The sequence below is a fragment of the Helicoverpa zea genome, chromosome 13 (genome assembly GCF_022581195.2).
Source record: "Helicoverpa zea isolate HzStark_Cry1AcR chromosome 13, ilHelZeax1.1, whole genome shotgun sequence".
Taxonomy (NCBI): domain Eukaryota; kingdom Metazoa; phylum Arthropoda; class Insecta; order Lepidoptera; family Noctuidae; genus Helicoverpa; species Helicoverpa zea.
Genome location: NC_061464.1, coordinates 9,716,582 through 9,739,881, shown reverse-complemented (window position 1 = coordinate 9,739,881; position 23,300 = coordinate 9,716,582). Strand labels below are relative to the sequence as shown.

Below are 23,300 nucleotides of genomic sequence, written 5' to 3'. Positions count from 1 at the left end.
AAATTACAACACTCGGCTTACATTTTTGTTCACTTTGTAAGCTAAATAAGCTAAGCAAACGCCAGTGAGAACCGGTCCGGTGACAGGCGCAACGACCTTGCCAGGCGTCCGTTCATACCGAATCGGCCGTTATCCCATTCCCGAATTCCATTGATGCCTTTAATCTGGCCGGCGGATTATCAGCTCAGCGAGCTATGGTGTGCTTGGAGAATTTCACCAACGGGAGACGCCATAGTGTCCTCTGTGGTAGGTATGGTAGCGCCGGTCATACCAGTTTTTGTCAAGTTTATGCTCGTGTTTGTCAATTTTGTCGTGTCTGTGTTATCGAAAATGAGCTCTAAAAAGCTGGCAGTACAAAGTGGGCAAAAATTAAAAAAAAAAAGCTCAAAATTTGTTGCTAATTTGTTGCTAATTAGTTGCCAAATAATCGATTTTTTTGCTTTTGCCGATTTCGAGAAATCGTCAACAATGCTAGCTTCACCATAAGCTGGCATGGATTATAAGATAAAAGTAAAGGTAAAATAAACAAAATCACTACAAATTTGTTGCTAATTTGTTGCTGTATAACCAAAATAAATTTGAGGTGCAAAAATATTTTTTTTTTCAAATAGAAAATTTTTATTTGCTTTGCGCGCTTGAATGTCAATTGTTTCATGAAAAAAATATGAAATAAATTTGTTGCTCGTCACAGAACTGTTCCTTGTCACTTAGAGAACCAGCAACTAAATAGACACCCGACGATCGGGTGTCTTGAACTTCGGTGACTAACAAACCGGCCATGCTGGCTTGAATGTCGATTTTTCCGGTGAAAAACGTTGAAATGAATTTGTTGCTCGTCACAGAGGTGATTAATGTCTCTCAGAGAACCAGCAACTAAATAGACACCCGACGATCGGGTGTCTTGAACTTCGGTGACTAACAAACCGGCCATGCTGGCTTGAATGTCGATTTTTCCGGTGAAAAACGTGGAAATGAATTTGTTGCTCGTCACAGAGGTGATTAATGTCTCTCAGAGAACCAGCAATTAAATAGACACCCGACGATCGGGTGTCTTGAACTTCGGTGACTAACAAACCGGCCATGCTGGCTTGAATGTCGATTTTTCCGGTGAAAAACGTTGAAATGAATTTGTTGCTCGTCACAGAGGTGATTAATGTCTCTCAGAGAACCAGCAACTAAATAGACACCCGATGATCGGGTGTCTTGAACTTCGGTGACTAACAAACCGGCCATGCTAGCTTGAATGTCGATTTTTCCGGTGAAAAACGTTGAAATGAATTTGTTGCTCGTCACAGAGGTGATTAATGTCTCTCAGAGAACCAGCAATTAAATAGACACCCGACGATCGGGTGTCTTGAACTTCGGTGACTAACAAACCGGCCATGCTGGCTTGAATGTCGATTTTTCCGGTGAAAAACGTGGAAATAAATTTGTTGCTCTCCGTAGAACTGTTAGGCATCGATCGGAGAACCAGCAACTAAATAAACATCCAATCACCAAGTCTCCTTTAAGCTGATGATTATCAAACAGGTTATGTTTCCTTGAATGTTTGTTTCGAAATCGGATGACCCTAAAAGGCCATTCCTGTAACTTCCCGCTAGATACATTAAGCGTTCGAATGTTGCCGTTTGTTGCGATGTTTTTGAGCTCGTCAATTCATGAGAGCTCAACAATTTGACTTGTGTGTTATTTTGAGCTCTCCTATTTATTTAGTTGCTGGTTCTCTAAGTGACATTAATCACCTCTGTGACGAGCAACAAATTCATTTCAACGTTTTTCACCGGAAAAATCGACATTCAAGCCAGCATGGCCGGTTTGTAAGTCACCGAAGTTCAAGACACCCGATCAACGGGTATCTATTTAGTTGCTGGTTCTCCGATCGATGCCTAACAGTTCTGCGAAGAGCAACAAATTTATTACCACGTTTTTCACCGGAAAAATCGACATTCAAGCCAGCATGGCCGGTTTGTTAGTCACCGAAGTTCAAGACACCCGATCGTCGGGTGTCTATTTAGTTGCTGGTTCTCTGAGAGACATTAATCACCTCTGTGACGAGCACCAAATTCATTTCAACGTTTTTCACCGGAAAAATCGACATTCAAGCCAGCATAGCCGGTTTGTTAGTCACCGAAGTTCAAGACACCCGATCGTCGGGTGTCTATTTAATTGCTGGTTCTCTGAGAGACATTAATCACCTCTGTGACGAGCAACAAATTCATTTCAACGTTTTTCACCGGAAAAATCGACATTCAAGCTAGCATGGCCGGTTTGTTAGTCACCGAAGTTCAAGACACCCAATCGTCGGGTGTCTATTTAGTTGCTGGTTCTCTAAGTGACAAGGAACAGTTCTGTGACGAGCAACAAATTTATTTCATATTTTTTTCATGAAACAATTGACATTCAAGCGCGCAAAGCAAATAAAAATTTTCTATTTGAAAAAAAAAATATTTTTGCACCTCAAATTTATTTTGGTTATACAGCAACAAATTAGCAACAAAGGACGATGGGCGTTTTGGTACCCTGTCCAACAGTGTTGATTCTAGTACCATTGCGTAGGTCTTGGCAAGGCAAAAAATGTTTACTATGACGACTAGTCCCAAATCCTTGTCCATTTCGCGTGACATCGACTAATAGAATGTGTAATGTTCATAAATCATCAACGTAGATGTAGTTCTTAAATCGAACTGTATTTAATAAAAACTGATAAAGTAACAAAAAACAGGAATTAGGCCTTCTTAAAATGTTTGCCTGCCCACTGCTTTAAAAAAAGACTGTGCAGACCTTTGCAGTTCACGCAGAACTAGGTTATGTATTTGATGAAAGTCTTTCAGTATTTACAATCAATTAAGGTTGAAAAGTTAGGAGACGATGTTAACATAGTACATATTACGACTTAATCTTGCTCCTCAAGAGTTGCTGAGATAATGATGAATTTCTTCTTAAAAAAAGATGAATAGAAATGTTTTGAACTTTTGTCAAATCAGATGACGATTGTGTTTCCGTAGTATGACTCCATAGACTATTACAACCTTTAGATTATAATAGAGTGTATCTCAAACAATGTAAGATGTCTATTAACTGAGTTTAAAATTATAACACTGACGACATAATATGCCTCTTAATGAATTTGCATATATGGATGACATACTTGTTTCTATGTCGATTCAATTTTTATCGTTACTCGGATCGGACAGCTAATTGAGGCAGGCCCCATAGTTTTCATTATTCTTCACGCAAATACCTTTCTAATGATATATCATACGTTACTGTTGGAGCGGGTACCAAATCCCATACAAAGTGCCCATTGTCCTTTGTAGTGATTTTGTTTATTTTACCTTTACTTTTATCTTATAATCCATGCCAGCTTATGGTGAAGCTAGCATTGTTGACGATTTCTCGAAATCGGCAAAAGCAAAAAAATCGATTATTTGGCAACTAATTAGCAACAAATTAGCAACAAATTTTGAGCTTTTTTTTTTTAATTTTTGCCCACTTTGTACTGCCAGCTTTTTAGAGCTTCGAAAATGCATGAGTGATCCATGTATCACTATATGTTGCGTTGCCTCATCTCCCCGCCCGAAAATTGGTAGACTTTCGCACAGTGATTTCGGCTGATGGTGAGTCCGGTTTTGAAATGCTCTAAGATGGTGTACAATATACTTTATTTGATACGATAAACTTTTTGCGGGTTTGGTATGCCGTTGGTTGTTTTATGTCTTCATTTTTGGAGACTGATCTTTTCGGTTTATTTTGCGGTTCGGGTTGTACTGTTGTTTGTGGATTAATTTTGCGGTAATTTGCGGGGGATCTACTTTTATTGGATACATGGGTACAATGGGACCTAAAGATTCCAAGACATTATTATTTCAACGGATATTGAAGAAAGGTTTAATGTATTGTTATTTAAACTACGATTAGGACGTGTCTAAACTAACGGCAGTTTCTTTGCTAACAACATTTCTGAGTAAAACAAGTTTTTGTCATAAATTCCGTCAGTTTTTGCAGGATTGGGCAGACTGCATAAAAAGAGATTCCGGTTTACACAGCTTTTATCATTTTTAGAAGCAAGAAGCTTATTATCATAGTTTTCGTTGAGGAACAAAGATGTAATGTCATTGATCGGATACCAAATACTCCACATACTTAACCAAAAGTATGATAGCTTCTTATCAAATCCAATCAAATTCAGTTCGGACCTGTAGACCACAGAGCAGTCTTAGAAATCTAACTATAATCATTATTTAATTCATATTTCACTTTTTATATCATCCCAAATATTTGGTGGACAGGTTGATTAAAAAAACAAGTGTTACCAATTTCGTTTACCGTTATCTCGAACGTCCCAAATGGTGCGGTTTTAATTACTATCTGATATGAATCATATGTGGAACGACGCTTGTAGTATGTACAAATACACAGGTACATAATTCTTTATAGTTTTTTGTTAGCTGTCAAACTGAGAGACTGTTAACGTGATTAACAGTGCAAAGTAAATGATAGGAATTTATTTTTTTGGACATAAAGAAAAACTATACCTAATAGTTATTTATTTGAATTTTAGATACTGACATATATTCTACAGAATTTAGAAACGCATTTTGTATCTATGCCTACCTGGAATATACTGGCGAATTTAACATTATTACCGAAATTAAAAAGTCGTAAAATAAATTGATCGTAAAAAAAATTATAATATCAAAATAAAATAAATCCTTAAAACTTTTATTGGGACATTCCACGAATTTTAATAGAGCCATAAAAATATTATAATACCTTCCAAATATATGGTAGGCTCGTATGCTCATTTTTATTTCGGGGTGGTTGTATTTTACAACATTTTAAAGTATCCATAAATAATATCGCTCTCTGCCTAAACTGTAAGTGGGTTTATGATGAAGAAAAAACATGATTTGTAAGATTGTGTTCGTAAACATGGCCGTTTGCCAAATAGGTGACTGCTCCGGTCAGTTGTCGGATACAACGGTCTAAAATTAAATGTCTTGTGTTAATGTCTTTAACAATCCATTCAGGAAATGAACTGAGGACTTTGCAAATAGAATCCACTAAGCAAAACCTTTGGGGATATACAGGTATTACTTGACTGAATTTGAAAAGACTGTCTGCATACATGAGGCATTCAATACTTTGTAGCATTCCATAATTCACACAGTAGGCATGTTTTTATGTTGATTACAATACTCAAGTCTGACTGTATCAATCAATAAGTTTACAGGATGCATGGTGATTCCCCAGCACAAGCATTGAACCTTGAAATATTATTTTTTTTATATGAGGACTTTTTTATGATTCAGATCCTTGGTCCATTACGAAAAAATGAATTATTACATACATTTCCTAAGTAGGCGAAAGATTGATCAAAATTTCTTGTAGCTTCAGACAGACCAAATGCACACTTTTTTCAAATTGATATGTAACTGAATATGCAGCACAATAAGCTATAGGCTATAATAGCTAAAATACCAATAATTGATCAGACTCAGCCATAAAATAGGAAACAAATGTGCTATTATTAATAAGCATGCTGTCCTTGCAAAGCGCCATATGTTTGTGATGTCACGGAATAAAGAGCTAACTTGTTTTAATTATATTTGAATATTCATGCAGGTATTGAGTTTTAGTATTAGTTCTAATATAAGTTATCAATAACCAGCTGTTTTACTGCAGTTTCACCCGTGTCTGAGGGGAACTTCTGCCTGTACCGAGATAAAATATAGACCATGTTACTGTAGAACAGTGTAGCTTTCAGACTAACATAATTTTTTAAATCTGCCAAATAGCTTTGGAGGCTTTTTTAAGATACAGACAAACACAAAAATGTTTCCTCTATTACAATAATAACAATATGTGGATTTATAAAATAAGTTCTGACAACACATCTATACTAATATTATAAAGCTGAAGAGTTTGTTTGTTTGTTTGTATGTTTGTTTGTTTGTATGTTTGTTTGAACGCGCTGATCTCAGGAACTACTGGTCCGATTTGAAAAATTCTTTCAGTGTTAAATAGTTCATTTATCGAGGAAGGCTATAGGCTACTTTTTATCCGAGTTCGTGCAGAGGTTTCCACGAGATGTGGGTGAAACCGCTGGCAGAAGCTAGTAAGGATATAAAATAACCAATATTATTTGGATATATCTTTATGATAAATATAGTTTATAATCAGACTGCAACAGGATACTGATTACAATAGTTTTCAGTTTTCAGCAATAAATGTGTTTTCACTTATCAATTGTAGAATGTTATATATTATTGTGACTGACATATAAGTTTCCCCTGGGATATACGTGACACACAGGGAAACAGCTAGAATTTTTTATAATGACTGAATTCAATAGAATTTTTTTGTCTGTGGGAAAATTGAAGGAAACAATATTACATTGGGTCAAGTACATTCAGAAGAAACTGTGCCTGACTATCAGATAACAATCAGTGTCAATGACTGTTATTAAAATTGCTTACTATCAAGATAAAAAATAAGTGTGGAATTATGGAGTTTATGATACTTGTTGAAACTCTTTGTACTAATGTGTGTTTAAAAGTAATTAAAGGTAATTTTGGGACATTTGACAAATTAAGTTTGATATGATTTCAACAGTTCAAAACCAGTTTCCTAACCTAAGTTATTCTGAGAAAACAACACTTTTACACCAAGTTTGTGGTGCAGAACTAAGTGGAATGTGTTGAACGAAATGCCTAATGGGTACGTAAATACCTCTCACTGCGATTTCTCAATTTATCACAAAGTTTTCAGTGGGAAATAGAGCATGAACTATGTTTAATTCAGTGTTTGTTAAGTTTAAACAAGTTCTTACGTACATTTGTCACTTTATGTACGTAATACAGGTTTTATGGTGTGTACTCATGGCTTCGCGTTGCCGTGAAGAAAGGAATCTTATCAGAATCTTTGCAATCTACTATAATCTTCCGTTATCTCGCGCGGGCGCTCGGCGGGCGCGTATCACTCGGCAGCTTTCGTGGCATAAAAACCGTCACATAAGACATAAAAGTGGCAACTATTCAGTTCGTAGAGTAGCACGACTTACCTTTAGTCCACAACAATTAAATAAACAGCAAACCGTAATCCAATATTTTATTATCCAGTGATCCTGTTACTGCGAGGGCACAACAAACATTCAATACTGAACAACACTTACAATTTAGTCACTAATAAACACACAATACCACACAAAATGTTTATAGAATATATAATATTCACTCAGAAACACCGAATTATGAGAAACTTGATTAATTTCAACACTAAAATTCGGCAACGGTCGTTAGCATCCCGTTCAAGTTGAAACATCGGCCATCACTAAAAATGTTGCCACAATATGAATGAAAGTCACGTTATTCCCACTTCTACACTCACGTGTATTTTCATTACCAACGCTAAATAATAAACTCCCAAGTTTCAATTTTGTTACGTGCATTTTAACTATGATTTTAACAACTCTCCGAACTTTGTGAAACCATTCAGTAATAAAATTTTCTGGCGTCTTCGTTTACATGTTCATTTATTCTATTTAACAAAATATTTTTTTTAATTAAAACAAAGGAGCAAGTTTATTGAACAAAGAACACTGAAAAACATAAGTATTTGATCTTCAGTCATGTACACTATTGTAAATAAAACATTAAAACATATACTCCTGAATAATACGTTGTTTAGTTATTTTATAATTTGCACTGAACGGGTTCTCTTTTATAGGTCTGGTAATATTGCTTTTCCGTTGTCAAAATCTTCGTTCGGATATTCTCACCAAAAGTTGGATGACTGGTGTGAATTTTATAGACACTTAAAAAAGGTCAAAGTTTTCATATTAGTTTTATTTAAATTCTTATGGTAATAAAATAAAGAGGAAATAATATTTCTTTGTGTGTATTTAACTAAAGGCTCAGAAACTAAACCGATTTGAAAGGTTCTTGTAGGAAAGCTATACTATACATGGGTGAAATCCATTACTTATATCGATGGTGGTATCTATACTAATATTATAAAGAGGTATTTGTAAGTTTGCATGTGGGGGACGGAGGGGGGTAATATTTGGGACCGCTCGCACTGGTCGGATTTGCAAAATTCTTTCAGTGATAGATAACTACAATGTTCCCGAGTGTTATAGGCTATATTTTATCCCGGTACGAGCATTAAATCCCATGGGACGTGAGTGAAACCGCGAGAAACAGTAAAGGAGATACATATAATATTCTGTATATGTCCTGAAGAATGATACCAAGGAATACGATTTTTCAAGGACTTTGCGGGGATGGATTTAAGTATGAATCATCTTACCTCCTAGTGAAACATACATATAGGAACAAATAAAAAAACGAGTTATAGAATATTGAATTTAATTTTAACAATTCCTTCGTAACTAAATAAATTGTAACAACGTTATGGTACATGTCTCCAATAGTCAGATGCTCGACACTAAACTGATTGAAGAAACAGCATACCTTGGACAGAGTACCAATCAACATAAAAAAAATGTAGAAAATATTATCGATTTAAAATGACATTTGACAAAACACGAAATAATAGCTTCATTTTTAAATTCCAAGTGCATATATGTATATTCACCGATTCTTTTTAGTGCAGTTGACAGTTGTTGACAGAAACGACGCCATTTTCCTTTGAAAACTGGCAGCTGTCAACTGCACAAAACATTCGGTTACCCTCGGAGGTTACTGATTTCTCAGCAGCCAAATGTCACTTTCGAACCGTATACAGTACAGTAGAACATAGGACATGTAGTTTATTTTCTTAAAAGTTACATCGATTAAATAGATGAGAGTATAAAAAGGCAGCAACGACCATAAAGCGGATATATTATGTACCTAATTATTACAGGCACGAGTTTTTTTATCCTAACACATAGTAAAAGAGATAAATGTTTTTTTTTTATATATAAGATATTTAGAGCTACCCCGAATCGATATACATTGCATTTCAACAAGTGATATAAAAACCGGTAAATGGCGATATTATTTTAGTACACAGTAATATACTTTCTTTAATAGGTATAAATGGAACTTCAACTCTATTTTTATTTATTTATGGCAATCCATGTCGATGCCGATGTCGACGATTCTGCCAATGACAAGTAAGATGAGAAGCAAGTAGTACTTATGATTAACAAAAAGATAAAATTAAGTTGCTGTTGTATTCAATCTTGTGTTAGCAATTCATTTAATTTAGTTGACATATAATATATCATTCTTACTTGAGTTTTCTTGAGTTGCCATAAGAAAAATATATCAATACTTTTGGGTATACTTATCGCAGTAAAACCAAAATTAATACCACCATTTACCAGCCCTATCATAATATTATGATACATAACGCAACACGATTTAGTAAACATATCACTGCGACGTACCTGGACTAACGTTCATCTATACCACATATAAATAACTATATACTATCAAAATTTACTTCTAAAAATTCTCACTGAAGTTTTGAAAGATTTATATATTAAATACCTTTTATGTTACATAGACTTAGAACCGTATTTAGCGGGATTTAACACGAATATCGAGATTTCAAGACAGTTAGAACTTTAGTTATGAGGCGAAATTGATCCCTTATAAAAGTTTATTTAAATCCCCCTAATTACGGCTTCACACAACTTACCCAAATGGAATTCTCACATTGAATACTAATAAACAGTAAAAAGAGCTGAAAAAATAGCTACATCACGTCACCTCATAAAATTATGTACAACGTTTTAAAATTACACAAAAACAAATGAACATCCATTTAAAAAATATAAAAACTTCTATGTACAACCTCTTTTAAATCAAAATATAGAATACGGATAATGTTCTTTGAGTATTTGAAAGCTGTTTGAAAATGGAACGTCTTCTGTAAGAAAAGAAAAATGGAAGACGAAATATTCTGATGTAAGTTCAAAGAACAAAATCTATATTGTATATTGAAAACAGTCTGCGCTTTTGGCACCAAAATAATATTGAACGATTACATTATAATATACGGTAGTGTACATCGAAAGCCTCGTAGTGCTTGTTTTATTATTATTATATATTTATATATGTATTATAGCAGCCCCACTGTTCGATAACCTATATATTATGTAGTATAACATTTCTCTCATATTTCTTCCCCGCTATTTATAGTATACATACGATAATCGCTAAGCATATTTACTGTATTTATATAACTGTCAGACAGAAAGATATGTAAGCATTTTAAGTATATAAGGCTTCCGGGTAACTGATAAAAAATGTTGTGCATAAAAGAAATAAATATATTATTTTAGACCTGATAATATTCCAATGCAATTTTGCCTGTTTCAATTTTCATAAAAAAATACATTAACCATTTTCGAGTTAAAGTTTTTTTTTTGTAAATAAAATATACTAACTGGATATTATAATTAAGCAATAATTTTCTTGTTGAGGTAATATTTCAGAATTTTACAATTATATTAACATTCAACATTATTCAAATTATTACTTTCCTAGAAAAAGGGATATATTATTTGGTTGGGGCTGTTTATACGCAATGGTTTATCTACGATAAAATATAAATTATATATGGCCAATTTACTTGTGATTATAAACGTTTACATATTAATATACATACTATATATAAACAATTTCGCATACATGACAATGTTAAATATTACCAGGCTAGATGCGTTCCTAAATCTTGTAGAATTCAGCTATTAGAAAATTTTATGCAAATTTTATGGTTGCAAAATTATATGTAAGTCAATATTTAACACTGTCATGCATTACAGAACCTAGTCTACACTAACGGTCAGTTTCTTCATCAAAAGTTAAAGTAATGTCTAAAGTAAAAGTAACGGTCAAATACGTTTTTTCAAGGCTAAAGTGACAGCGAAACTAATAGAAAAATTGAATTTGACCGTTACTTTTACTTTAGACATTACTTTGACTTTTACTTTGGCTTTAACTTTTGATGAAGAAACTGGCTGTTAGTAACAATTTGTTAAGTAAAAAGCAGCCAAATTCACTTCCATTGTTTTAATATTCCACAATATGTACCCACCTTTTTATATAATATGCATTGAGTATTAAGATCACTTTAGCATCGAATATCTTTAGATAAGAATATGTTTAGGAAAATTAAGATTTCATAAATATAAAATTAAATAATGTCAGTATAAAAGATTATTAATTTCCGTGTTGTGTGTTCAATTCCAGTTTTTATGTATTTGATATGCCAAGGAAGACTGTATATATGATTGACAAAAAAATATATAAAAACAATATAAAGCTCTTACGTTCGTCAATATTATATATTCTATATAAATGCTGGTAATAAGTACTCAAAATCATCTTCTTTCTCATATTTGCAAGTATTTTTCAGAATCTTCAGTATTTATTTTTCTTTATGATTTTATAGCCTGCAAGATTTTCTTATTTATAAACATAGCCTGTTCATTTTGATGTAAAAATGCTATTTAATACTTTTCATGATCTTTGGTTCGATATTGGATAGAATTAAAATTCTCTTTTATATTATATATATTATACAAAGTGTTCTTTATTCCGGATAATTGAAGGTTGAAAATCCGGGTGCGCCTATTTTCAATTCAAATATATTATCAATATGTTTCGAGTAGGAAGGTAAAGTATAATCATCATCATTTGTCTAACTCACTGACGCCATTTCACCGAAGATCTGCCAGAAGTCAGCAGTGGCGAAATCGAGATCGCTCTGAGACAGCTCAAAAATGGAAAAGCCCCTGGCGAGGATGGCATTACAACAGAGCTATTAAAAGCAGGAGGAAACCCCTTACTGGGGGAGCTCCAGAAGCTTTTTAATGCCGTCCTGTTTGAAGGGAGAACTCCAGAGGCGTGGAGTAGGAGTGTTGTCGTCCTGTTCTTCAAAAAGGGAGACAAAACCCAGCTGAAGAACTATCGACCCATTTCCCTCCTAAGCCACGTCTATAAGCTGTTCTCAAGAGTGATCACGAACCGACTTGCGCAGAGACTCGACGAATTCCAACCACCGGAGCAGGCTGGGTTTCGGAGCGGATACGGCACCATAGACCACATCCATACAGTGCGGCAGATTATACAGAAGACCGAAGAGTATAATCAGCCCCTGTGTCTAGCATTTGTGGACTATGAGAAGGCCTTTGACTCGGTTGAAATCTGGTCTGTTCTGGAGTCCCTGCAGCGTTGTCAAGTAGATTGGCGATACATCCAAGTGATGAGATGTCTCTACGAAGCCGCTACAATGTCCGTCCAAGTACAGAATCAGCAAACAAGGCCTATACCGTTGCATCGAGGAGTGAGACAAGGGGATGTTATTTCCTCGAAACTGTTCACTAATGCAATGGAGGATATGTTCAAGACGCTGAACTGGAAAGGACGCGGCATCAACATCAATGGCGAACACATCTCTCACTTGCGATTTGCTGACGATATCGTCATCATGGCGGAAACGCTGCAGGACCTACAACAGATGCTGAATGACCTGGCTGAATCTTCTCTACGCTTACGGATGAACTTGGACAAAACCAAGGTCATGTCCAATGAACATGTTCTACCGGAACCGATTGCGATACACGGCGCCGTTCTCGAAGTTGTTCGGAAATATGTATACCTCGGGCAGACATTGCAGTTAGGTAGAAACAACTTTGAGGACGAGGTGAATAGGAGAATTCAGTTGGGTTGGGCTGCATTTGGGAAGCTACGTCGAGTCCTAACATCGTCGATCCCACAGTGCCTAAAGACAAAAGTCTTCAATCAGTGCGTCCTACCTGTCATGACTTACGGAGCCGAAACGTGGACACTGACGGTACGGCTGGTCCACAAGTTTAAAGTCGCTCAGCGGGCTATGGAAAGGGCTCGGCATTTCTCTGAGGGATCGCATCAGAAATGAGGTAATCCGTCAGAGAACCAAGGTCATCGACATAGCCCACCGAATCAGCAAGCTGAAGTGGCAGTGGGCTGGCCATATTAGCCGAAGAACCGATAACCGTTGGGGTAAACGAGTTCTAGAGTGGAGACCACGCCTCGGCAAACGTAGTGTAGGACGTCCTCAGGCACGGTGGAGTGATGACTTGCGCAAGACGGCTGGCAGGAGCTGGATGCGAGAAGCCGAAAATGGATCTCAGTGGCGTGCACTTGGAGAGGCCTATGTCCAGCAGTGGACTGCGATAGGCTGATGATGATGATGATTGCCTAACTCAAATTAAACTTAAAATTGTGCAAAAACTTCCTCGGTTTTAACATTTTCAGTTTTTAATACTCATAATTATTCATTGTGTATGTTCATGTGGGTATGTTTGGCCTCGTCACTAACTTGACACATGATACATATTTATTACAAAATATTATTTTAACGTTTTATCATCATATCTGATAGACTTCTAACTTCATAAAGTCATCACCTGTTTTCAAATCAAATCATTCAAATTACTTTTTGACACAATACCTTAGTATATAGAAAATAGCTACACAATACAGGATGATACTATAACATTTATGCAATATTTTTACATATATTCATCAATATACAGGCTGTATCCAAATCACGACAACATTTACAACTTATGGCGCGTAAACAGCTGCATACACAGGGCGTTGTGGATAATTTACCTAAAACATTTTTCACATCAATATACAGTATATTTCCACAATGACCTTGTGGACATTCTACAGGGTGTTCCTACAACATTACTCACATCAATATACAGGGTGTGTCCACAATGACCTTGTGTACATTATACAGGGCGTTTCTACAAAATTTCACACATCAATGTACAGGGTGATTCCAAAATCACCTTATGGACATTCTACAGGATGATTCTACAACATTTCTCTCATCAATATACAGGATGTTTCTAAAACATTTCTCACATCATTATACAACGTGTTTCCACAACAATATTTAGTAGATTTACATACAGTTGTGTGGTTATGTTACAGGGGATGCATTGTAGCTACAGGGTGTTCAGGAGTGCTGGTCGCCGCAGCACGCGGTGCAGTCGAGGCAGCCCTGCGGCGGACCGCCTCGCGACCGCTATCTCTTGCCGCGGCAACCGCCCGATATCTGCTCCTGGAATTTATTTGGTGAGGAATTTAAAATAAAGAAGAGAAGAAAAATGCCATTAGTAAATAAACTGCTGGAAAGAAAGAAGTTAAGAATGGGTTGTGCAGAACTGTTATCCTGTAACAACATTGCTTTTCAATGCTGCTAATTTTGAAGATATAATTTTATACAAAGTAGTTTGATGCTTAGTAATATTAACGCTCTGTCCGGGTTTTTAGGCTGGAATTATCATATTGCTAAAGCAAGCATACTCATCATCACAGAAGGCTGTATTTAACTTGCCACTCACTGTCCACACATTACTGATATGCCCGAGGAACTGTAATCCAAGTTCTCTATGGATTAAAGTCATTTGTTTTTCCAGAATCGTTGAACCATAAAATAGATCTATATTTTATTTATGTTACCTGAAGTATACGCATAGCTTCCAATAACTCCTGCTTGTCAGCCAGTAAGCTGGCGGCCTCTTGTTGCGCTGCGTGCACGCATTGACGTAACACTGACGCCTCTTCTACTTTCCTGTAATTTGGGAAAATACATATGATATAATCAATGCATATATACGGGATTGATCTAAGGATCTATCTGTGGAGATCTAAGGGGGAGGCCTATGTTCAGCAGTGGACGTCCTATGGCTGAGATGATGATGATGATGATGATATACAGGATTATTATCATCAGCCATTTTATGGCCCTGCTACAGGGCACAGTTCTCATAGAAAGAATAAGCGTTAACCACCACGCTTGCTAAATGCAATTAGGCAATTCCAGACATTAAAATCAAGGTTTTCTTTTATCTTTACTCTTACTAGTACTTTAATAACAACATTTATCAGAAAATTTTAAAGTAGCAGAGTTGTTATGCTAATGACCTACTAATGTCTCAAACAAACCAAATAACTCACGCTCTCAACTCCCGATTATCCTCCGCTATCCTGGCCAAAGTGACCAGCCTTTTTCTCAACTCTTCATTCTCTCTATTCAACCTTTCAATCTTCTCCCTCGCATCATCCAACTCCGGCTGCGGCTGGGGGGTCGCTGGTGACGTGACTGTCGAGGGTGTCGAGACTGGTGGTCCAAGACGTACGACCCCCAATGTGTCTCGCGTCATGCGTAATGTGGTAAGGTCTATGTCTAAAGGTTGGGGGGGAGGGGAGGAGATTGAGCGGGTAGGACGGTCTTCTATTAAGTGGAGTTTCACGTTCTCTATTAGCACCTGGAATTTAAAGAAAATAATTAATTGCAATAAGGCCTCATTCGAAATAGTATGACATTGTACTCATGACCGAGAACGTTGAATTGTATTATAACAATGAAGAGTTTGTTAGAGGAACTGGTGGTCCGATTTGAAAATATATTACAGTGTTAGATAGCCCATTTATCGGGGAAGATTATAGGCAACTTTTTACTCAGGAGCGCGGAGTAGCTCCCACGCGACGAGAGTGAAACCGCTTGCTGATATTAGTTACATAGATGATTTTATACCTTTTATCCGAGGAGTGGCTATAGAGAGTGAAACCCTTCAGTATTTTCTTTCAAATATTAGCAGCATCAAGTCCTTACCTCAAGCGGCATGGGAGGCGCGATGACTTCGTCTTCAATGAGCTCGGCGAGCGCTAGAGCAGTGCTCATGTTTAACGCTATGCTGAGGTCACGGATCCTGGCCTCTAGGAGCTCCTCGAATGGCGCTAGACCCTGAGGAGATATGGGAAATTTGCATAGAAGAAAAATAGGGATATAGCCATCATCTGTTTTATAAATAAACGATCTTGTTGGATATTCTGTTACTCCTAAAAAACAACGGTTTTAATGAGACTGTAACTCTTGTTGAGGTGCGGTAAGCAGTTCCTTGGAGACATAAGGGAAACTGCTAATTAATGATTGTTTTTTTTTTGTGTGACCCCATAATTATGAATAATCCTCATATTTGGTCATGTCTATGTTTAGAGTACGGATTTAGTAATAGTTTACCAACTTTGGACCAGCTAAGCTCTTCAAATCTCTACTAAGCAAAATATTATATAGATAAAAAATTAAGAGTAGACTGGTAGAGAACACCTAAGGCGTTAAGTCCGCCATTGTACATTATTTACAAGAAGTATTAAATGAATATTGGAAATGGCTGTTATCTACATACCTTCTCCTCCGCCGGCCTAGGTAACTGCGTCCTCACTAACCGCGCAGACACGAGGGGCTCATCCCTGGGCTTCAGCTCGTCGCTATCGGAGACGGCCGGCTCCGACCACGCGCGGGCACGCATTGAGAACTTGTTCTGTGTTCAGATGCTAACGTTATGGGGGGACGGGTGTAGGTGGGGTGGAGGAGGCCGGTACTCTTGGAGCGCGTTCTTAATTTGAATTTAAAAGAAATGGAGAATAGGACTTTATTAAGAGGACGAATTGGAATTTTTGGCGCCAAGGATATCAATTTTTCTCAGTAAATACAAAACGGATCAAAATACAACTTGGTTACCTGAAAGTTCATGATATAAACCTTATTTTGTTAGACTTCAAAACATGATAAGGTAACTTTTATAACAGAGAAAAATATATCAAACATACCTCTTTTTAAAAAGAGATTCACATATTATGGGCAAACGGGACCGATTTAAGCCTCTTAACTTTTTTAGTAGTTGAGTATATACATACTCTTTAAAATTGTGGAAGGAATTTTTATCACATTATCATTTCTAAATAATAAAATTACAAAACCATTTTGTCGCTTACGACTTTTACTTATAAGCTAGCGCGCGTATTGTTATCCTCGCCCCGCTCAGACGCTCCGACTCCTTTTGGCGCCTTAGGTGCGCGTGCCGGTTATGGAATTATCGTTGACCAATTCGTCGCCTTAATCGTAATTTCGGCTAGTTGTGCAGTCTGTTGAGCTCAGGCCTTTTTTGGAAAGAAGAAAATTTTGGGTACTATTTCATTGTATGGTTCGTGTATTAAAATAAATAAAATTTTGGTGGTTTTTAACTTTATATTAATGCTAACACTTCGCTATCTTTTTAATATTGCAGATAAATTCATTTGTAAATAGCCATAACAAGAGTTTTCGTATACTAAAAGTGTTTGACAAAGTTCTATTTATCTTACAGAATTCGTTCAAAAGTACCGACCAATATATTAGGTATACACATACAATCGTACACAGTAAGCGGACACACGACACAAACATATACATATTACAAACAAAGTGTGGATGGAGATGAAGGGACTGTGCGGGACATGCAACATTTAGAAACAAATATATAAAGTACTGGCCACTTGTAAATTAAAAGAAATTATCAAACCTCCTTCATCGAAAACTTGAATGAATTTAAAACTTTTTTTTTCTGTCATCTTTTATTTAAAAGTGGAACAATTCTTATTAGAATAGAATACAGTTTGTACATGCATAAGCTTAGAAAAAGATGTTATAGGTTTAGAAATAGCTTTGAAGAATTTTTAAACGTACAAATCAATGGGGAATTTAAAACTTTACTTTCATATGATGTATCATACATTTGAATGATATATTTTCTGGGTTTGCTTAGCCATAACTCAGGATATAATCAGGAACTTTACATATCCAAAACATTACCATGCAATCAAAGATTTTTCCACATAAAAAGGATGCTTTTTCCTTTACCAATCCAAGATCAGGATTTACAATGGGATAATAAAATGCTGCGATTAGCATCCTACCTTAGCCGTCAGATGGCGCGAGCGAAGCTAAAATGGCGGACATGTAACAGACAGCAATGAAGCAATTTGTAAAGATGTTTCTGAACGAATATTGTTAATTTGGAAGGGAATTTGTGGTTGCGTTTGGTTAAAATATGAACTCGGAGAGGACAAAAGAAAAATCAATTTTTTTAGTTTGTTAGAGCAAAAAAAAAAAACATTCAATATTCTTAAACCATTTTTATGAGAGACTTTTTCGTTAATTAAATTTTAAATTCAACCAAACACAAGCACAGTTAATAAAACACAAAAATCAGAAGGTAACAGAAACATCTTTGGTCTCACTCACTCATACACAACAGACAAACCCCCTTGGCTACGACACATTACCTCTACTATCTATGGGCACTCAACATAATGATAACCACTACATCGTGTCAAATGATCTATAGATCAAAGATCTATGGATCATGTTAAATACCTTGAGACGGTTCTTTCGGTTCACGATAGCCGAGCGGGCGGGAATTGCCATAGAGGAAAAAACACACATAGACACATATAGTTAGAGATAAAATGGATGCATTCCAGTTTGAGGACGGGTTTTGAGGCGAGCGAATGTCGGGCGACAGTTGGGCAACAGTTATTATAAAATATAAAACCATCAAATATATAAGTAATGAATTGGTTTCACCTTCACACTCTCGAGTGTAACTTATTCGGAAATTGAGTAAGTATTTATTTTAACACTAGCAGCTAAAGTTTTGCCATATGTAAAAAATGAATTACACAGTTGCCAGTAGTAATATTTCTTTTATTTTTTTTTCAACAACTTTACAACTAAGATATATTTAGTCATTTAATGATTTATTTTTCTAAGATAAATAAAGTCATATAGAACTGTGGCTAGATATTCTCTCTTCTGAAAACCCGAAGCCTTATCAACATAGTATAGTATTACTGCGATACACCTTACTGGGTACGAGATACAATGATTGTGATGGTACGATCATGCACTGTATGTTTAGGCTATGTCATTATGAGCATTAAATAGATTTATTTATGTTTAAAATCTTATTAATTATCATATGAGCTTTCTCTTCTCAAAATCAAATAATTTGATTTCAAATAGGCCTTTCCAGGAACTTTCGAAACGTCACACTAGTTGCAGTCAAATCAGTTTATAGATGATATTCAATGTTGATAAATAATTATTTAGTAAAACTCGTAACTAATTCACTTTTTACAATGTCTCAAAATTGGTGACGGCTGTCATTTGAAAATCTTTGGCGTTTTTAAGGGTAGTCAGAACTAGCCAGAAGCTAGGAAGTCAGCATATCCAGTTTTGCTAAGATGTATAAGGTTGCCCAGGTAACTAGGTGAAAAGGTCAGATAGGCAGTCGCTCCATGTAAAACACTGATATGGCAGCGTCACAAATGCAAGTGTTTTGTTTTTTTTTTTAACATATTGAATAGGTTGATTTTCATAATTGAAAGTATACAGATATAATATTGTTTAATACAAATACCAAACAACTTAGTAGAAAGACCACATGATTTCCATAACATTACTCGCTCCAATGACAACGCCTGTGCCTAAATTGAAGACTATCAGAGATGTAAGGTCAGAAAATAAAATAATAATGCGGAATCTCAATACCGACACATGCTTTGTAATTATTACAAATAACTTCGACATATTGTGTTTTGTGAAACTTTGTTTTTCATATTATTTTTCTATTGAAAAAAATATTAGATCATTTAGTGAAAGAAAGGGGTGTGAAAATTTAATTTATATGTCTTACCAAGTATTAATAAATTTATAGTATAAACTCTGATTACATAAAAGGGTGTGGAAAAAATATAAAACCAGTGTATGTATGACGTTCGGTAGTAGAAAATGTTATTGGAAATGTGTTACAATGATATTTTGGAATATTGCGTTATGCACATCGATTCATTTGTTTGTTGCTGTTTGAAGGTGGGCTGGTGTTTTTAGACATGGGTGTGTAAGGTAACATTAAATAAATGTGTGGGAATTTGCAAACTACTTATATCGCATTTTTATCCACTTGTACTATACATAGTTTAGGCCGTAGTGAATCCTCACTAGTTTCAAATTTTAATTTAAAATTTACTATCTCTACATGCTGATTTCTTGGGTATTCTCTAATTTAATTCACCTATTACACGCCGGCAATGCGGATCGACAAGTCCAGTTTTAACCGACTTCCCAAAAAGAAGGAGTTTATCAATTCGGACTTTTTCTATTTTTCTCTGTCTTATCCATCAGCCAACCTCCAAGCAACAACAACAAAGCCCCCCCCCCCTCTCTCACAACGGCCTCCACTCACCTGGAACTCATCCCAGGGTATAGCATTACACTCGTCACTCTTCAGATCGTCTGCGGCCAGACGGAGGCAGCTCCGGCCTGATCCGGACTGGTGCACTAAGTGGATGTTGTTTAGACGCCATGTGCTAGTTGAGATCTAAAGGAAAATAGGTATTTTTCATGTAGAATTAATTTTGAATGTTCTAATGATACTTGTGCGATGACTGCAGATGGAAGAGTATGGAAGAAGGAAACATTCAGCGCCGAATTAAACTGGGATAAGGGCAGGAGGATGATGTCTTTGCCAGATTATTACAGATGCAGTAACATATTGCAATTTCTTACATGTTTGCAAAGAAGAAACATCAACCGTAGAAGATTTTTATAGATTTGTGCTTGAATTTTTGAGTGTTTCAGTTTGTTGTCTCACAGCCAATTTCTTCATCAAAAGTAAAAGCCAAGCAAAGTAAATGTAACGGTCAAATTCGTTTTATCTATTAGTTTTGCTGTTACTTTAGCCTTGAAAAACGAATTTAACCGTTACTTTTACTTTATAACATTACTTTGGCTTTTACTTTTGATGAAGAAACTGGCTGTAACTATCCTATTTTCTTGATTTATTAAAGCCTTTGCATAATTCCTCGCACCATGGCGCGACTTTGCCAAACATATCCGAAGACACTTGATTGTTCAACAATAACAATAAACAAGAAAAACATACGACATCTCGTCTCCTGCAGGAGCTGGTGACGGAGTGATCGCTGGGCGAGGAGGATCTCTCCACAACCTCGGCAGCTACCTCCACGCCGCTCGAAGCACGACCGTGCTCGAACTCTCTGTAATAAATCGTAATAATTGAGTAAAAAAATATACTTAAGTTTGGTTAGCTTTCATCAATAGCACATTCCGATCGATAGTAAGGTTCAGAGACGCATGGCGCGGTCGGTCCTTGTGTCCCGGTTGTCACTTGAACATCTTTGGCGTTCGTCTTGGGTTGCCAGAAACCTTGAAAGTTTGACAACAAGTTTTACTAAGAGGTATCAGGTTGCCCAGGTAACTGGGTTGAGGGAGGAGGGCAGATAATGCAGTCGCAAGATAGTAGATAGCATAACTCAGATACTCGCCTGCATCCAATTGAGATTGGAAGTCGACTCCGGCAGCTTGGAAGACTGCGAGGTAGATTATAAATAGTTATATTTAGAGCACTGTCTATTGCCGACACTAGCTATATACCCACTCATTTAGATACTAAACTATATTATATTTAGTGTAGAATATATGTTAGTTACCTAAAGGCCATGTCAGCGTCGTCAGGCGACTCGGCAGCTAAGCCGACGACGACGTATCGGTCGCTGTCAGAGCTGGCGGTGCTGGCCGCGTCGGACCGCGTGTCGTCACGAGTTAGAGCACTGTCTATTGACGTGACGAGAGATGTGAAGCCGCGACGCATTGATGAGAAGCCTGGAAGATTTAAAAAGTATTCTTACATAAGAAAAAATATTACACAAGCATAACAGGAGCCCGTGGCTATATGAAAACCACGCTAATCGATCAATCATAAGGTTAAGCAACGCTTGGCGCGGTCGCTCCGTGGATGGGTGACCATCTTGACATGACGTGTTCCGGCCTGTTTCGGATGGCACGATAAATTGGTAGGCCCTGGCTGCCATTTGCACCTTTGGCGGTTGTTACGAGTGACTATCTATAAAGACTGCCAGAAAGTTTGACAACCTGTTTTCTAAGGGGTACCAAATTCCTTAGGTAACTGTGTTAAGGTCAGATAGGCAGTCAGTTGGTGACAGTGGGACTGGCAACACTGGCAGCCAGTTGTCAAAATAATATGTGCTAGTTTTAAAATTAAATTTTTAATATATTTTGTGCTTTTAATATAGTAAATTGCCTTAAATTCGATAGATATTGTGAATAGATATAAGTACACGCGTTTGTGAGTGATTTCGTTGCGAGATTGTGCATGAAATCAACAATAAAGGAACCGGCTGTCATCCCAACGGATGGATTTGAAACCAACATTGAAACCCGGGGAGTATTCAATATTTTCACTATAATATAGTCTAATCTAGTCCGATACCTGCTTCCAGACGCAGATTTCTTATTATACAAGTCTTCAGCGGTGTAAGCAATAGCATAATAGCCCGCTTTGTTGTAAAGTAAAAAGTTTATTTTTAACAGCTGATTGAAGCAACAGTAACTGAGAAACCTATATAACAGCTCAGTGTACGATAACTTAGCCTATAATATCACAGTTGCCTACCTAAAGTGTCTGTTATTCTACAATTAAAGTTAATTATTTTTTTCAAATCACAAAGAAAAAAATTATACCCTCAACATATTTTTTTTATTTTCTATCTTAAAATTTTTCTTACATTTCATTATACATACATTTCCCAAAATTCTTATTCTTATAATTCAAACTATAGGTATTTCCAGAACTTAACTTAATTAATTTAAATATTCTTAATAATGTACAACAGATACTAATTTCAATAAATAGTTTCCCCTATTTCCCTAGTTACTTAGAGTCTTAACTTTCTTAACTTTCTCCTTCTTCCTTCACTTAGCTGTCTCTTCTAACATTCCAGGGTGCCTTTGGGTTAAGTTACCATCATGATGACCCGCAGTGCTGCACTCTTGGATGGAAAGTTGAGGGCTGCGCTTAAGGAACTTGAATCCAAAACAAACCTGTGCAATCAGCTGTTGCAGGAGAGGGATGATAGTGAGGTAGAAGTCACACGTATAGTAGACAAGAACACTGACCTTAAGAACCAACTGGCAGAATTACATATCCAGCATATGGACATACTTGATCAACATAGTCACCTCCGTCAACTTGTGTCAAATTTTCAAGAATGTAATGACACACATGAACTGGCATTAAGGCGGATCTCAGAACTGGAAATTGAGCTAAGCAAGGCCCACAACACCATCACACAGTTGGAAGCTGCTCAATCCAGTGAACAGTCTGCGAACACCTGCAGTCTTTTCAATGAGTTAGTTGGTAGTTTGTCCGGACCCTCTTGTAATGAGCCAGTTGTAACAATTGACTTGACCAATGACACTTTAATTAAAAGTAGAACATTTACATCACATAATAAAATAAAAAAATATTTAAAACTAAATAGAATATTAGGTAAAATTAGAAAATCTTTAAAGAAACAAAAAGTGTATAAATCAAATAATTTCCTTAGAAAAAAGAACATTAGTTTAATTAGTGATTT

General features: G+C 36.3%; 2 protein-coding genes across 8 annotated transcripts in view; both read right to left on the bottom strand.

The window, feature by feature from the left end:
- LOC124635655 (protein kinase C and casein kinase substrate in neurons protein 1) overlaps positions 1 to 7,351 on the bottom strand; it is a 129,833-nt gene extending 122,482 nt beyond the window's left edge. Inside the window, exon 1 of the mRNA XM_047171596.1 lies at positions 7,064 to 7,351. The gene's annotated coding sequence lies outside the window, so the exon portion shown is untranslated. The remainder of the gene's footprint in view (positions 1 to 7,063) is intronic.
- Positions 7,352 to 13,199: 5,848 nt separating this feature from the next.
- LOC124635527 (UHRF1-binding protein 1-like) overlaps positions 13,200 to 23,300 on the bottom strand; it is a 46,423-nt gene continuing 36,322 nt past the window's right edge. For 4 of the 7 annotated variants that reach the window (XM_047171416.1, XM_047171417.1, XM_047171419.1 and 1 more), the window contains 9 exons: positions 21,354 to 21,525; positions 20,786 to 20,900; positions 20,087 to 20,221; positions 18,217 to 18,228; positions 16,208 to 16,342; positions 15,634 to 15,765; positions 14,976 to 15,286; positions 14,478 to 14,589; positions 13,200 to 14,076 (listed from right to left, as the gene is read on the bottom strand). In XM_047171416.1, the coding sequence (XP_047027372.1) occupies positions 14,041 to 14,076; positions 14,478 to 14,589; positions 14,976 to 15,286; positions 15,634 to 15,765; positions 16,208 to 16,342; positions 18,217 to 18,228; positions 20,087 to 20,221; positions 20,786 to 20,900; positions 21,354 to 21,525 (1,160 nt within the window). In that variant the 3' untranslated portion in view covers positions 13,200 to 14,040. Of the gene's footprint in view, positions 14,077 to 14,477; positions 14,590 to 14,975; positions 15,287 to 15,633; positions 15,766 to 16,207; positions 16,343 to 16,808; positions 16,962 to 18,216; positions 18,229 to 20,086; positions 20,222 to 20,785; positions 20,901 to 21,353; positions 21,526 to 23,300 lie in introns of those variants that run through there. The other 3 variants (XM_047171418.1, XM_047171421.1, XM_047171423.1) reach the window with 2 other exon arrangements.